This window comes from Oncorhynchus kisutch, linkage group LG11 (genome assembly GCF_002021735.2).
Source record: "Oncorhynchus kisutch isolate 150728-3 linkage group LG11, Okis_V2, whole genome shotgun sequence".
In the NCBI taxonomy this organism is placed as follows: Eukaryota; Metazoa; Chordata; class Actinopteri; order Salmoniformes; family Salmonidae; genus Oncorhynchus; species Oncorhynchus kisutch.
Genome location: NC_034184.2, coordinates 53,193,552 through 53,211,532, shown reverse-complemented (window position 1 = coordinate 53,211,532; position 17,981 = coordinate 53,193,552). Strand labels below are relative to the sequence as shown.

The following is a 17,981-nucleotide window of genomic DNA, read 5'->3' as shown; positions in this document are numbered from 1 at the left end:
TCCGAAACATTTAAAACAAAGACATATTGACATTAAATAAATAAACGCTATTTCATGCTGAAACTCTAATATTAAGCACCGAAGGTATTCACTAAATTGATGGTTTATTTTATATATTTTACATGTGATAAGGCCACAAAGTGGGCCAGGGATAATTACAGACACTTGTGATAATCTGAAGTACCCAAAAGGACCACTAGATGTCTTGTGATACATTACATAAAATCCTTGAAAGTTACTGAAATTCTAATAGTTTACTGGTACACTTAGAAAGTTTCCAGTAATATACCCTTCATTTGCAACCCTAATCAGGATCATGTAAATGCTGTGTTTCTACATATGCAATGAAACTAATGGTTTTACATTTTTCCCTCTGTTCCAGAATGCTCAGACTACAAGCAGCGGGTGAATATGATAAAAGACTTAATCAAGCATTTGCCAAAACCGAATCACGACACAATGCAATGCCTCTTCAAGCATCTCAGAAGGTAAGCAAAAATAATCCTACATTTCTGCTAAGCTAAAGTCAATACTCGCTGATGGATGACAAGACCCAGCTCATAATTCATTGTGCTAGTCTGTTTAAGAGTAGCCTGGGAAGCCGCTAGCGGGCTTTATGGATCTCCACTATTGTCTGGGCTTGATGTGCACAGTCGGTAATACACTCATGTCCCCCTGTGACTGGTTCGTACATAAAGCATTTTCCATTCAGGCTGCAAAGGCTTTGAATTCCTCCTAAGAAGGAGGCGAGAAAGAAAACAGGGAAAATATTCATCGTTTTTTTAAATAGTTTTTTTGCCCATCCGCCTCTTTTCGGAGGACAAAAAAACCCGTTGTTTTGTACATTCTACACACATTTTACATACATGGCATTTTATTTTTTATTTTTTTACACTTGTTACATATCAAGAATCAAGTAATTTGATATTTTTTATACACATTACATCTAGATACAGTTGAAGTCGGCTAATTGACATCATTCGAGTCAATTGGAGGTGTACCTGTGGATGTATTTCAAGGCCTACCTTCAAACTCAGTGCCTCTTTGCTTGACATCATGGGAAAATTAAAATAAATAGGCCAAGACCTCAGAAAATAAATTGTAGAACTCCACAAGTCTGGTTCATCCTTTGGAGCAATTTCCAAACGCCTGAAGGTACCACTATCATCTGTACAAAGTATAAACCCCATGGGACCACGCAACCGTCATACCGCTCAGGAAGGAGATGCGTTCTGTCTCCTAGAGATGAACGTACTTTGGTGCAAAAAGTGCAAATCAATCCCAGAACAACAGCAAAGGACCTTGTGAAGATGCTGGAGGAAACAGGTACAAAAGTATTTATATCCACAGTAAAACGCAACGAAAAAGCCACTGCTCCAAAACCGCCATAAAAAAGCCAGACTACGGTTTGTAACTGCACATGGGGACAAAGATTGTACTTTTTGGAGAAGTGTCCTCTGGTCTGATGTAACAAGAATAGAACTATTTGGCAATAATGACCATTATGTTTGGAGGAAAAAGGGGGAGGCTTGCAAGCTGAAAAACACCATCCCAACCGTGAAGCACGGGGGTGGTAGCATCATGTTGTGGTGGTGCTTTGCTGCAGGACGAACTGGTGCACTTAACAAAATAGATGAACATCATTATGTTCCTATATTGAAGCAACATCTCAAGACATCAGTCAGGAATTTAAAGCTTGGTCCCATATGGGACAATGACCCCAAGATACTTCTGTGTTGTGGCAAAATGGTCTATGGACAACAAAGTCAAGGTATTGGAGTGGCCATCTCAAATCCCTGACCTCAATCCTATTGAAAGGATTGTGGGCAGAACTGAAAAAGCGTGTGCGAGCAAGGAGGCCTATAAATCTGACTCAGTTACACCAGCTATGTCAGGAGGAATGGGCCAAAATTCACCCAACTTATTGTGGGAAGGTTGTGGAAGGCTACCTGAAATGTTTGACCCAAGTTAAACAATTTAAAGGCAATGCTACCAAATACTGATTGTGTATGTAAACTTCTGACCCACTGGGAATGTGATGAAATAAATCAAATCTGAAATAAATCATTCTCTCTACTATTAATCTGACATTTCACATCCTTAAAATAAAGTGGTGATCCTAACTGACCTAAGACAGGATTAAATTTCAGTAATTGTGATAAACTGAGTTTAAATGTATTTGGCTAGGGTGTATGTGAACTTCCGACTTCAACTGTAGATATGACTGAAAACACAATGTATAAGTACTAACTATTATAGAACATGAGCTTTTAAACCCACCCCTCAACTACTCTCAGGGGCAATACCAAAATAAGTGAACAAGTGATTCTGTCTATTTGTAACAAAATCTGCAGAGCTGAGATGGTTATATGCCCCATATACATAACATTCTGTTTGTGGCAAGAATTTTGTATTATAATTTTTTTGAATCAAGAGTTGTTTGCGTATCCGTTCATAAACCATGTGCCACGGAATCGGCACATCAAAAATATCTTCTCAGCTATTTTGCAACCAGTATGGTGCCACGGGCAATATTTTGGTCCTCAAGTAAAACTGATATACAGTGGGTAGAACAAGTATTTGATACACTGACGATTTTGCAGGTTTTCCTACTTACAAAGCATGTAGAGGTCTGTCATTTTTATCATAGGTACACTTCAACTGTGAGAGACGGAATCTAAAACAAAAATGAAGAAAATCACATTTTTAAGTAATTAATTTGCCTTTTATTGCATGACATAAGTATTTGATCACCTACCAACCAGTAAGAATTCCGGCTCTCACAGACCTGTTAGTTTTACTTTAAGAAGCCCTCCTGTTCTCCACTCATTACCTGTATTAACTGCACCTGTTTGAACTCGTTACCTGTATAAAAGACACCTGTCCACACACTCAATCAAACAGACTCCAACCTCTCCACAATGGCCAAGACCAGAGAGCTGTGTAAGGACATCAGGGATAAAATTGTAGACCTGGGATGGGCTACAGGACAATAGGCAAGCAGCTTGGCGAGAAGGCAACAACTGTTGACGCAATTATTAGAAAATGGAAGAAGTTCAAGATGACGGTCAATCACCCTTGGTGTGGGGCTCCATGCACGATCTCACCTCGTGGGGCATCAATGATCATGAGGAAGGTGAGGGATCAGCCCAGAACTACACGGCAGGACCTGGTCAATGACCTGAAGAGAGCTGGGACCACAGTCTCAAAGAAAACCATTAGTAACACACTACGCCGTCATGGATTAAAATCCTGCAGCGCACGCAAGGTCCCCCTGCTCAAGCCAGCGCATGTCCAGGCCCGTCTGAAGTTTGCCAATGACCATCTGGATGATCCAGAGGAGGAATGGTAGAAGGTCATGTGGTCTGATGAGACAAAAATAGAGCTTTTTTGTCTAAACTCCACTCGCCGTGTTTGGAGGAAGAAGAAGGATGAGTACAATCCCAAGAACACCAACCCAACCGTGAAGCATGGAGGTGGAAACATCATTCTTTGGGGATGCTTTTCTGCAAAGGGGACAGGACGACTGCACCGTATTGAGGGGAGGATGGATGGGGCCATATATCGCGAGATCTTGCACAACAACGTCCTTCCCTCAGTAAGAGCATTGAAGATGGGTCGTGGCTAGGTCTTCCAGCATGACAATGACCCGAAACACACAGCCAGCAACTAAGGAGTGGCTCCGTAAGAAGCGTCTCAAGGTCCTGGAGTGGGCCTAGCCAGTCTCCAAACCTGAACCCAATAGAAAGTCTTTGGAGGGAGCTGAAAGTCCGTATTGCCCAGCGACAGCCCCGAAACCTGAAGGATCTGGAGAAGTTCTGTATGGAGGAGTGGGCCAAAATCCCTGCTGCAGTGTGTGCAAACCTGGTCAAGAACTACAGGAAACGTATGATCTCTGTAATTGCAAACAAAGGTTTCTGTACCAAATATTAAGTTCTACTTTTCTGATGTATCAAATACTTTTGTCATGCAATAAAATGCAAATGTATTACTTAAAAATTATACAATGTGATTTTCGGGATTTTTGTTTTAGATTCTGTCTCTCACAGTTGATTCCGTCTCTCACCCAATACCTATGATAAAAATTACAGACCTCTACATGCTTTGTAAGTAGGAAAACCTGCAAAATCAGCAGTGTATCAAATACTTGTTCTCCCCACTGTATATTTATTTTTTTATGACAATTTATTTTCTTTAAGTCTTGCATTTTGGACTTTTTTATGAAACACCATTTTTCACCACCATGCTAGAGTGGCTAACGCGTGTATTAATGGCTGATCACATCAAGCCCAGACAAAAGCGGAGATCAGGCTAGTTTAAGAGGATTTTTACTTATTTACCTATGAAAAAAATTTAAGAAGTTGCATATGCTCCCATGGATTTAATAGGTAAAAGCACCAACGTTTGAGCATACAGTGTCTTCTTCTGGGTAAAATAATATTTTATGTTTATTTACCACATATTGTCCCTTTTGCATGGGACTCTATATTGTTTGTCTGCTCTTTTTCTGTCAATAACCTACAGTAACCTGTCAGTCCTCACTACTATCTTAGTTTGTTGACTTATTCTCAGATTGATATGTCTGAGGTACACAGGACCAGGGGACCTATAAGTAGGGTTCGGGGTAGATTCTCAGCCCATTGGAGCTCGGGGCTATATCATACAGTATGTTCAGAATGACATTTGCCTAAACACTATTTGCATTTATATGGCCCTGTGTTTGCCATAATGCAATACCTTTAGATCTGGTGTTTGTTCTAGGGAATGTATTGTGTGACATTTTGTCTATATGGAAGTGTATCCCAAATGACACCCTATTCCCTACATAGTGCTCTACTTTTCACCAGGGCTCTGGTCAAAATTCATGCACTATATGGGGAATAGGGTGCCATTTGGGATGCTTCCTATGTATATGAGACAAGGGGATTTAATTGGGTTTTCCAATGAATAATGTTATTGTGTGGCGCTGCGTTTCTGTATGCAAGAATTTTGATTTCCATTTAAAAGCAGCGATATTACCTGCCGTTGTTTAATATTGTATTTTGCATCTTATGTTTTTCGAATACTAGCAGTAGCTTACTTAATACATGTTATATACATTTTGTCTCCAGCGTATACCTGATCCCTTTGTTGACCAACCAACATCTATAATGTGTTTTCTAAATGATATGCCTATTTCACCAAAACGGACTGACCATAGGGCAGTTCGGGAAAATGCCAGATGGTTCTGGTCCATCTTTAGCCCAGTGGGCCTGTGTAAATTGGGGGTTTTGCGCATAATGATCATTATTTGGCTAACAATGGGGGCCTCAAGGAAGAAATGTGCCTTTGTGTTGGAAATGCCTGGCAGATTTCTGCTTGCAGTCTGTCCCTGTATCCCACTCTTTCCCCCTCTCGCCTTCCTGTCTCTCTCCAGGGTGATTGATCATGGGGAGGCCAACCGTATGACGACCCAGAGCGTAGCGATCGTTTTCGGCCCCACCCTGCTCAGACCTGAGACAGAGACGGGAAACATCGCTGTTCACATGGTCTATCAGAACCAGATTGTTGAGCTCATCTTACTGGAGTATGAGAACATATTCGGCAGGTAGAAAATAAACACCTAAAGAACGACACCTGAGGTAAACTCCTGTGGAAGAGGATGGTAATGATGACTGGTCGGACTCACCCAATACCGCATATTTTTGTGACTGAAACATTGCTGCTGCGGACCCAGCAATTTAAAGAAAGAAAAACAAAAATTTAATTATTGTTCATTTGATAATAAGATTAATAAAGGAAACTAGTGAATGACTTTGCACTTAACATTTTGAGAGAGATGAGTATGATGTAAATAAATACAGATGTCATTCACTTTGGTTGCCATTCCTGCTGTGAGTAGCAGGGCGGTGCAGTTGCTTCAGGGGAGAGTGTTGGTTGGTTTGTTGGTTGGTGAGCTGGCTGGATCTAGGACCTGGCATAGCATTGACGACGGACGGAGTGCAGTGTGAATGGCGTGGATGGATCTTCCTCCGTGTGTGACGTGATCCAGTGGATTTGAGTATACAGGGTATAACTGTGTTCTACACTGGATTCCTATGGCCAGTATTAAGTACATACTACATACAACAAGAGCTTGGTGAATAAGACATTCATTGTTTTGGACTGGAGTGAAACAGAAGAAGAGGATTGTGGGATACATTGCTGTGGCGTTAAAGAAACCGCTGGAGTGACTTCCGGCTTTCTCTGATGACATCACAACACAGGAAGCACAACTCAATCCAGATCATTCAAAAAACTAACTACCCACTGAATAACTGGCTGGCTGGGTGGTCTGATCTCCCTCTGTCAAGTCAATGGAAGCCCACATCCTACTACCATGTGGTAGAATATAGACCATGCTTGGTCGTCTGTATAAAGACTACTCTCATTGCTTTGTGTTGGAATAATAATAAGATGAACCTATGAACTGGATATTCTCAGTGTTGTGGAACATTGACTGTTGACCTGACCTCTGAATTTTGTGAAGTACAATGTAAAGCCTCAGTGGTGTGGATACAGAATCAGTATTAAATATGGGGGCTCTCTGACGGGACACCAAAATTATGTATGGGGTCTCTCGGAGGGGACCCCTGGATCAACTGGATTGGACATAGTCATGTGTATTAGCTATATTTATAATGAAAACATTCACCACAATCAGATCTGGGAACTGCATTTTAGCACTCCTTTCCCTTTATAATGCACTACTTTTGACCAGAGTCTTTGACCAGTCAAAAGTAAGGCAATTTACAGGGAATTGGGTGCAATTTTGGACGCGAACAGGTCACCCTCCCTATCCTACCTCCCTTGCTAGAACTGGAGCCCTGCCCCTTCTTCCAGATCTACCCCTTGAGCCTAGTGCAATCATCAATAGTGGTCAGTCAGTATGTCACATGACTGGTTTTGGGAAGCATCAAAACAAACCTGTGTTTGGGGGATAATACAGTAAATGAACTTGCTATATCTGAAGACTGGTTGCATCCTAAATGGCTTCCTATTCCCTATGCATAGGCCCTGGTAAAAAATGTGTGCACTATATAGGGAATAGGGTGTTATTGAGGACATAAACAGTATTCATCTGAAATAGTCATGTTAAGACTGACTGCTATTCCCTGGCTTCTCCATCTCTTTTCCCAGTAACTTCAGAACACGAGGGAAGAAAGGATGAGAGCAGGAAAGGGAGGAAGGTGGGGAAAAGAGGACATCTCCTTTCACTGAAAAGCCAACACCTTTACACTTATAATGAAGGCCTTTCACTAGCAGAGGCCTACCATACCAAGCACGTTAGACTAGACAATAACACACATCTGTTCTTTATCTGTACACATTAGGGAAGATCTTATGTGCATCCCAAATGGCAGGCATCCTATTCCCTATTTAGGGTGCCATTTGGGATGTACATTCAAGCCTCTGTTCCAACTTCATAATCACTCTCCTTACCTAAGCTAATCTCAACGGGACTGGGACTGGAGAGAAAATGTTACTGGAAAATAGTAATAAATTTAAGTTTATGGTGATGGAAGGTACAATGCAAAAAAGCCTCTGTGCAGCCTACATTAAAAAAATATTTCCTTATTGAAGTATGTATGTTTTGATGGTGAGTGGTTGGTTCAACGAGTGAAATATCACAGATTTTGTCAATTGTTGACAAAATACATAGATTGTTACAAAAGAGGAAATGGCAAAAAAAAAGTGTATCTTGATTTTGACTCATGGTCAACTGCACACTTCGGATGTACTTTCCGACTAACTGCTGTTTGTGACATGTCTAATAAAAAACTACAACTAAATGGAATGGACTTCAACTTTTTCACTTTCAGTTGACACAAAGGGTAGCCCTTTCCACACAGATCCTGTCATCCCGTATACGGGTTGAAAATGGCAGATATTGTCATTGTTAAGCGCCTAAATTGGAATAAAGTGGCTGTACATTAAAATGCTATAAATGACGTCAGAGCTCAGGTTCTCCACTTCACAGCACTGTATGGGTTTTGACAGCTGAACTTGCGCTACAAGATGATGCGCCCATTCCTCCCGCTAATTGGGCAACTTTTGCACATTTGTTGTTGTCTGAGTGGGGGAAATGCTGTAAATCGAGTCTGTTCTGAAGGATGAGACATTAAGGATTATAATAAATACCGCTTTGATGTCATACAAGCAAACCACACACCCGGGAGTCCAAATGTGCACTTCACATTTCCATATTTTAAACTCCTCATTTACAGTATCAACGTTTATGATCACTGTTTGATCCACAGTTACAAGGATGACACGTGTTATACCCTGGGGCAGGGTTGTCCTGAACAAAATGAACCTGTTTGTCATATTGTGAAGGGGGGGGGGGGGGATGTCCCGGAACACCTCATTGACGAATGCCTGGAACACTGACGGAGCATTGGCTAAGTGGTCTTCCATTCACCCCCCAGAGGTCCAGTATGCACTTCCATTCACCCCCCAGTATGCACTCCAGAGGTCCAACTTGGTAAGAAAAACTGGCCCTGGGGAGCTGTTTGTTGGCTGCCGGCACCAACTGGAGAGGGTAACGGAACTTGGTGGTGATTTCATTGAGTCCTCTGTAATCAATACATGGGCGTAACCCTCCATTCTTCTTGGCCATGGAGATGCAACCTTGTTGGAGGATGTACTCCGCCATGGCCTGGGTTTCAGCCACCGTCAGAGGGTAGATGTGACCCGATTCCGGTATGTTGCGCGTCACTTCTTCACAGGGGAGCCTTAATATAATATGAACTTTCATGTGCCTGAATATTAAACCTTTATGTAATCTGTAAATACAAATAAAATTGTTAAATTGCGAGCCTAGTTGGTTTAGTCACAGAGAAAGACCGCAACCTTCCCGCTAGCCATGATTGGCTGAGTGGGCTGGACATCCCGAGAGATGAGTTTGGATTGGTCTACGGTGCATCTTGTGTCTATAAAATGAGCTGCTCATCATGCCTAGATAACTCTTTCTACTGCAGTTTTATATATATATATATATATATATATACACTGCTCAAAAAAATAAAGGGAACACTTAAACAACACAATGTAACTCCAAGTCAATGACACTTCTGTGAAATCAAACTGTCCACTTAGGAAGCAACACTGATTGACAATACATTTCACAAGCTATTGTGCAAATGGAATAGACAACAGGTGGAAATTATAGGCATTTAGCAAGACACCCCCAATAAAGGAGTGGTTCTGCAGGTGATAACCACAGACCACTTCTCAGGTCCTATGCTTCCTGGCTGATGTTTTGGTCACTTTTGAATGCTGGCGATGCTTTCACTCTAGTGGTAGCATGAGACGGAGTCTACAACCCACACAAGTGGCTCAGGTAGTGCAGCTCATCCAGGATGGCACATCAATGCGAGCTGTGGCAAGAAGGTTTGCTGTGTCTTGTCAGCGTAGTGTCCAGAGCATGGAGGCTCCAGCAGGCCACAAATGTGCATGTGTCTGCTCAAACGGTCAGAAACAGACTCCATAAGGGTGGTATGAGGGCCCAACGTCCACAGGTGGGGGTTGTGCTTTACAGCCCAACACCGTGCAGGACGTTTGGCATTTGCCAGAGAACACCAAGATTGGCAAATTCGCCACTGGCGCCCTGTGCTCTTCACAGATGAAAGCAGGTTCACACTGAGCACATGTGACAGACGTGACAGTCTGGAGACGCCGTGGAGAATGTTCTGCTGCCTGCAACATCCTCCAGCATGACCGGTTTGGCGGTGGGTCAGTCATGGTGTGGGGTGGCATTTCTTTGGGGGGTCGCACAGCCCTCCATGTGCTCGCCAGAGGTAGCCTGACTGCCATTAGGTACCGAGATGAGATCCTCAGGCCCCTTGTGAGACCATATGCTGGTGCGGTTGGCCCTGGGTTCCTCCTAATGCAAAACAATGCTAGACCTCATGTGGCTGGAGTGTGTCAGCAGTTCCTGCAAGAGGAAGGCATTGATGCTATGGACTGGCCCGCCCGTTCCCCAGACCTGAATCCAATTGAGCACATCTGGGACATCATTTCTCGCTCCATCCACAGACTGTCCAGGAGTTGGCGGATGCAGACCTCGATGGGTTGATAAATGTGATTTCCATTGATAATTTTTGTGTGATTTTGTTGTCAGCACATTCAACTATGTAAAGAAAAAAGTTGTTAATAAGAATATTTCATTCATTCAGATCTAGGATGTGTTATTTTAGTGTTCCCTTAATTTTTTTGAGCAGTGTATAATTTTTTTATTTTATCAAAGATATAACGTTAGCCTTGGAGAACTGCAAATGTGTTTCTATACTGCTCTCAATAACATTGCTGCCCTGAATTTATCAGGGCTATTGACAAGGTCAATGGGAAAAATTTGTGATGGGACTACTTTCTGGACGACCAATGCTGACCCTCACATAATACATTTTGAAATCAGTGGAACACAACGGGCCAAACACCCTGTGCAAACTAAATGGAAACAACGCGTATTATAAAAGGGGTTGCAGTCTGCCGTGAAGCTTTCATCCATGTATTCAGGTAAGAATCTAGCTACAGGTTCAGATATACGTTACTAATTTTGTCAAAGTTGTTTTCATTGCAAGCTAAATAAAGCATGCTGTTAACTAGCCAGCTGGAGTTCGATGGCTGACTTGCTAACTAACATTACACCTAACGTTATTTGAGAAACTTTAGCTTGCTATGACTATCAGTTTGTATTGCTAGTTCTATGGATTGGGATTATAGTAAAATTATTTGCTATGTCTAAACAAAATATCCCAAGTTAAACCTTGCTGTTAGTTAGCCAACGTTAGCTGAGGTTAACTGCCTGGCTTGCTATTAACAATAACTTGTGTATCAGGTGTGTGTAACGTTAGTGATGTTTTCTCAGAATGCCATTTCGCAATGCTAGTTATAGCCTAATTATAACTAGCTAACATTGAACCTATTGGTTAACTTTAGCTAGTTAAAGCTTGCTGTTAGCTAGCCAGTTGACGTTAGATGGCTGGCTAGCTACAGTAGCTAACATTACCTTTATGAACTGTGTAGGGATATCTCAGAATGCTATTTCGCATCTATTGTATAATAATACAAAATATTTTAGCATCTGGAATTTGTCTTTCAGCATCAATCAGTAGAACACGCCTGACTCTAGGTTAATTGATGTTGTGCAGGTGAGTTAATGTTGTGCAGGGTTGTATGTCTTCTGATTTTTGTTGTTGTTGTTCCCTGTTTTACAACTTCGATGCTCTGAAGCCTGGTGTCTCCAAGGAGCGTTTGGACTTTCGGGACCAGGTTTCAGCTGCTGCGGAGCGCTGATATCCTTCCTCCCATAGATGGTCTGCCTGTAAAAGCACCACCTTTACCTCTGATTGTATGCATATAACTGCCTCGTCTATCACTGATATCGTTCTTGTACAGACTATATATTTGATTTATATTGACACTATCTATTTCTGATATTGCTACTATGCAAGTAACCATTTGGCTGTACTGTTTTACACCTTCTGTAGAGACCATCCACTTTGCAAAATATTGATATGCCATGTGTCCACCACACAAATATGGTCCATGCATCTGTTAATGTATTAAACATGTGCAAAACAAATAGCCTCAGGTTTCAACTTGGGTTGTATGGCTTACTATGTGATAAGTGCACGTGTAACCGTATATAAAGTATCCCAATGTACTGGTGTGAAGGCATTTGGGCAGTGGTGTAAAGTAGTTTTGTGTTATCTGTACATTACTTTATATTTTTATATACTTTTTTAAATATATACTTTTACTTTTCTCCATACGTTTTCCCTGACACCCGAAAGTACTCATTACATTTTGACAGGAAAATTGTCCAATTCACACACTTATCAAGATGTCATCCCTACTGCCTCTGATCTGGCAGACTCACTAAACGCAAATGCCCATGGCTCTCCGTCAATAACAACAATCAAATTGTGCCATCTGGTTTGCTTAATACTTAATTAAGTACATTGTGCTCCTGGCTGTCTAATAAATAATTGTGCTCTCTGGTTTAATAAGGAAACTATTTATACTTTTTCACCACTGGATGTGGCTGGGGGTTAAAGCGTTTTTCACATGACCCATCCATTTAGACAAGTGTGTCTGAGTAAGCGTCATCAAATATTTTAATCTGGACTCTTTGTTTACCTGGAATTTCTCCTTATTGTAGGCTACTACCACTTTCAGTCTTAATCTTTACACGACTCACTGTTTAGCACATGATCTCACATGTGAATCCTTAGAGATGGGTGGGGCTGGGTTTAGAGCATGTGAACAATGCTGAATGGGTGTAGACAAAGGAGAGCTCTAGTAGGTACCAAGACATTTAAAGGCCCTTTTCTCAAAAGTGAGTTCACAAGTGTATCAACTTTCAAAGTAGAAGTACTTTCCCATTCTTCCTCATGCGTGTATGATATTCCATTTTGTAGCTTTGAGTCTACTTTTATCCCATGTAAAAACAGTTTCAAATGTTGCTACATAAGACCGAGTTCAGGGGGGGGGGTGACAGATGCATCTGCGTGGGGGCGCAGAGCCTGCAGGCAGGTCGATGGCATAGTCCCAGGGGCGATGAGGGAGACCGATGGAGCAGGTTTTGGAAAATACCTCCCGCAGGTTCGGGTATAACTCCGGGAAGATGGACAACCACAGGACTCTAAAACCGATGTGGGGGTAGGTCCTCCGGCATTCAGGTGTCCAGTCTGATTTTCATCATCGACCATGAGATGGTGGGGTTGAAGTCAAGGGAGGCCGACCTTGTGAGCTGGTGCACTGGCGATTTGGGGGATGTTCTGATGGATGAACTCCAGGGTGAGTAGTTTGGCTTTGATTTGGATCTCTTTTAGTTCCCATTTGGACTAATCTTCCAAGAGTCCTTAAACATTAAAATACAATTTATAATACGAACACATTTTCACATATAACACACTATTACATACATACATAATTTACTAGCCTAATGACCCAATAAATACTCAATCTAAAAAATATTGATTATTCATCTACTTTTGTCCCACAACATTTCTATGTATTATATTTAAATCGTTTTAAAATAATATTTAAATTCATATATTGAAAGTTCTCTGGTTTGCTCTTAATTTATTCAATTTCTTTATTGCTCTAAATCGAAATGTTATTTTGCCTATTTCCTGTCTGGATAACGCATAGATAGTGGACAATCTATGCGTTATCCAGACTATCTATTCCTAGTATTTACAGAATGTCTGTCTCTTACAATCTATTCCTAGTATTTACAGAATGTCTGTCTCTTACCAACTGAATACCGTTGTGAATAGAACTTGGCCGTTTTAAATGATGTATATTATGAAATAAAATAAGCATGTTTTTTTCAATTATCTTGTCGATTGATGACCAACCAAGAACATTGCGCATGACTGCAACAGAAGAACCATATCTCCACCTTAAAACAATCCTTGCTGCTTTGTTCTGTGCATTCTGCAATCTCCTAACTTCACTTGATGATGCATTTCCCCAGACCACAGAACAGTAGTTCACCTGTCTCTCAATTAAAGCTTGTGTTATTTGCTGAATAATTTTTCCTGGTAAATATTTAGCTATCCTTCTGATTATGCATGCTGTTTTAGTATATATATTTTTTGTTATTTGAGACGACCATGATAAGCAGTTGTCTAGCTGCACTCCCAATAGTTTGGTTCTGCCACTTCTTCAATTTGTACTCCTCCCATACTTCATTTTATCCCATGCTGTTTTGGCCTTTTCCTAGTGTAACAAACCAACATAACTTTGGTTTTCTTGGTGTTTGAAACCAGTTTGTTTTGGCAAACCCACTCCCTGATATTCTCCAAATCTTGTAAAGCTTGCTGTACCTGTTGAACCGATTGTCTTGCTGCATAAATTGTAGTATCATCTGCAAATATAGTAGCTTGAGTTTCAGCTAAGGCATAGGGAAGGTCGTTGGTATATATTAAATAAAGAAGTGGGCCAAGGCAGCTGCCCTGTGGTATTCCACAGTTTAACATATGAGGGGAAGAAAATGAACCATTGATATAGGTGGACTGTTTACTGTCAGTTAGATTTGACTGTACCCAATTCAATGCTACCTCCTTAAAACCATAATGCATTCATTTTGTGAAAATCATTTAATGATCCACTAAATCAAATGCTGCACTGAAATCTAAAAATAGTACACCCACAAACGTGCCATTATCCATAGCATTGAGCCACTGGTCAGTCATGTCAACCAATGCAGTGGTAGTGGAATGTTTTTTGCGTTAAGCATGCTGATTGGCTGTAATCAGATCATTCTTTTCCATGTACTCCCATATTTGTCTACTCACAATACCCTCCGATATCTTACTGAGTGTAAGGGAGTAGACTAATTGGTCGACTATTGGCAGAAGTAATGGGTTCTTTGCAGTCTTCCGGAATAGGACACAGTTTCGCATGCTTCCATACATTTGCAAACACCCCCTTTTCCAGTGACCAATTAAATATGTATCTCAGTGGAACTGCAATCTGGGGAGCAGCACAGCGAAGCAAAAAATTGTCCATAAGACCATAACCTGTAGATTTACCATCAAGAGGTTTAACACCTCCTCCACTGACACCGTTTTGGTGATGTGTATGATGGTCCCGGAGCCTAATGGCCGATAATCAAGGGCTTGAACTGGGAAAGGAGAGGAGAGCTGGTATGAGGTGATGTTGAGGGAGGCGGCAAGGGTCTTGTCAATAAAGTTCCTCAACTAGTGCGATCGACACCAAAAAGGGTTTGTCAGAAAGTGATGAAGAGGATACTCCACCTGCCCCAGGAGGTGGAAGATCACATGACCGTCTCTCTGCTCTCGTGGAACCCGAGTTGGGACATAACGGACACCGCTGGAGCTGGTGCCCTCATTGATCACAATAGAGACAAAGCTCCAGCTGTCTGCATCACTCTGCCTTACCTCCATAAGTTCAGGCTCTGATCGAAAGTGTTCAGAGGGAGAGAGAGAGAAGCGATGTGAATGCCAACGCTCCCAAAGAAGTTTATCCAGCAGGGGTGCTGTCATATTTATCAGGGAGGGACAAACGGCATCACTGACCTGGGTGGGTTGCTGAATGGGCTGGCTCGACTAGTAGTAGAGTATCCTCCGTCAGTTGAAGGCAACGCGCCTCAGGTATGTTTGAGACGTTGAACACTGCGAAAAACTTCTTCCATAGCCGTCCCCAGTTGCACCAGCTGGTCGTGGTCTTGACGAAATAGGTATCCCTGCTCATCAACCGTCTGGGAGATTCCCTGCTGCTTCCATTTTGTGAGGCAGAATTCTGTAATGTAGACTGGGAGTCGAGAAGCAGGTGGTAAGTTTAATATAACAAATTACATGGAACGATACAACATAGAAGTAGTGTCTAGACATGACCAACAGAAACAAAACTGCCTGGGGAAGGAACCTAAGGAAGTGCCAGATAAAGGGGAGGTATAAAAGTGTGGTAATGGAGTCCAGGTGTGCTTAATGATGAAGTGCAGGTGCGCACGTAATGATGAAAGCCAGGTGTGTGTAATGATGGCTCCCAGGAGCGGTGGTTAGTAAACCGGCGAAGTCGAACGCCAGAGGGGAGAAGTGGGAGTAGACGTGACAGCAGGGCTGTGTTCCAAATAAAAAACGGTAAGTGTGTTTGCATCAGGTCCTCAATGGCAAAGCTAGTAGAGCTAAAAAATAAAGTAATAAACGTGTAAGGAACTGCACAGTTTGGAGAGGTGTGTGGCCACTTGGAGACACCAGTTTACACCTCTCACTCAAACCCTTTCTCATCTTCTCATGTCATATGTTACCGAATATTTCCAGAGTATTTTCATATTTTGTTATTGACAAATGCTGTGAAAAGTACAGCAAATGTAAAATGCACATAAAATCAACAGTGTAAGTCATGTGTCAGGTGAACGAACTGGTGTGTCCTCAACTTTGGTCTGATCATTACCCCATAATCTCCAAAGTGTTCAATTGCAACCAAGGTCATGCATATGCTTTTACAGGTATTCTGTTAGATACATTCCCGTGTCCCAAATGGCACCCCATAACCTATGTAGTTCACTATCCTATTCCCTATGTAGTTCACTACATAGGGAATAGGGTGCCATTTCGCATGCAGACATGAGTAGCCTAGCAGTTAAGAGTGTTGGGCCAGTAACAGAAATATGCTGGTTTGAGCCAGCAAGGTGGTTAAAGCCCTGCCCCCCCCCCCCCCCCGCACTTCTTTGATTCAGAGGGGTTGGGTTGAATGCAGAAGACACATTTTGGTTTAATGCATTCCATTGTGCAACTGACTAGGTATCCCCTTTCCCTTCCCTGTCCCATGCAGGCTAAATATTACCCCAGGCCAACTAGTTCTGTTCATTCCACTGGAGTATGGAAAACATAACATAGATTATGAGTGTAGGACAATAACTTAAAGGTATTATCATTAAACAATGTGCGTTCTGGCATGTCAATGATTGTCTGTCAGGAAATTTAACAGTTCACAGAGGTGAGTATAGGATAGCAGTCTGCACTAAAATGGAAATAGTATATTTTCTTTAATCTGCTTTTCCCTCCCTCTTTCTTCCTCAACCTCTCTCTCTCCATCTCCTCCATTTTATTTGTCTGTCCCAGCCCCACAGTCTATCTTTATGTGCCCCATCAATGTGTCAGTGTGGCTGCCAGTTGCTGATCTTTTGAGAACATAATGTGAAACGTCGCTTGAAGTGTGAGATGAATGGGAGGCAGAGGGCTCGTGGAGAGGACGGTAAACTGGGTTGGGACTGTATTGGGCGTGTTCCTACCAGAGTATCCCAGGTCTGGATGATGATGCTGTTAGAATAAAGACCTACCAATGCTTTGTCATAGCATAGGCCTACCAGACACTGTCTTAGGCCTACGAGGAACTGCACTGCCTGCCTACTGGCAGTAAATAAATTGATATCAGGAGAGCTTCTATTATCTGTCAAGGGGTGCTGATACAGTCTGCCTTGTATTTATTGCCTACTTAATGGACTTGATTGTATTACTGAAGGGAGAGAGCGAACAAAATCTAACGCCACTAGCCCCACTATGGTACTTTCAGCATTCTGCAATTACCTTATGTAAATCTGTGCCTGGAATGGTTCTGCTGCCTGCTATTTAAAATGCATTGAATTTCCATGGAAAATGATCCACTACTGCCGCTTGAACCTCGTTAATAACGGTGACAAGCCGGATGACATTTGGAATACTTACATGCTTACTTAGCATTGCCATGCTTGCAAACACTTCCTACAATACCTCGCTTCCAACTTCTCTCTCCTGCTGCTGCAGTCTGTGACAGCACATTTACAAAAAGGATAGCTTTGAATGAGGTACTCCGGCAAATGAGTTATTTCTTCAAGTGAATGGGTTTTCCTGCAAAAGACATTAGACTAGTAAGTGCTCACTCAATCTTTGATCATGCGGAGAGCCTGAAGTGGAGTGCACTGGTTCTTGCAAAAATCACGGAAATAGGTTTAAATTCCACCTTCTATTAGCTCATAGACTATAAGCTCATTGCAGACTGCATAGTCAGATTGGAATGGCATTGAATTACTGTATGAACTAAATCACTGTGACTACTGTAGACAGACAAATGTTTGTGAGTTCCAAGTACCTTAAGTATTTAATGGATCTTGGCACAGAATTAATTTGAAAGGCAGTTCTGATTGCACACACAATGACTCACACCTAGTGGTTAGAGCATTCGGCCAGTAACTGAAAGGTTGCTGGATCGAATCCGTGAGCTGACAAGGTAAAAATCGGTCGTTCTACCCCTGAGCAAGGCAGCTAACCCACTGCTCCCCGGGCGCCTTGGATGTCTATTAAGGCAGCCCCCCTGATTCAGAGGGGTTGGGTTAAATGCGGAAGACACATTTCAGTTGAAGGCATTCAGTTGTACAACTGACAAGGTATCCCCCTTTCCCTCTTATTTCTCTACCCTGAACATGGTGCCTCTATGTCAGCCAG

At 42.0% G+C, this 17,981-nt stretch overlaps 1 protein-coding gene across 8 annotated transcripts in view; it reads left to right on the top strand.

The window, feature by feature from the left end:
- Nucleotides 1–7,816, top strand: part of arhgap12b (Rho GTPase activating protein 12b) — a 93,142-nt gene extending 85,326 nt beyond the window's left edge. For 6 of the 8 annotated variants that reach the window (XM_031835948.1, XM_031835947.1, XM_020494864.2 and 3 more), the window contains 2 exons: nt 383–488; nt 5,417–7,816. In XM_031835948.1, coding sequence (XP_031691808.1) covers nt 383–488; nt 5,417–5,591 — 281 coding nt within the window. In that variant the 3' untranslated portion in view covers nt 5,592–7,816. The remainder of the gene's footprint in view (nt 1–382; nt 489–5,416) is intronic. The other 2 variants (XM_020494867.2, XM_031835950.1) reach the window with 1 other exon arrangement.
- The last annotated feature ends 10,165 nt before the right edge of the window (nt 7,817–17,981 follow it).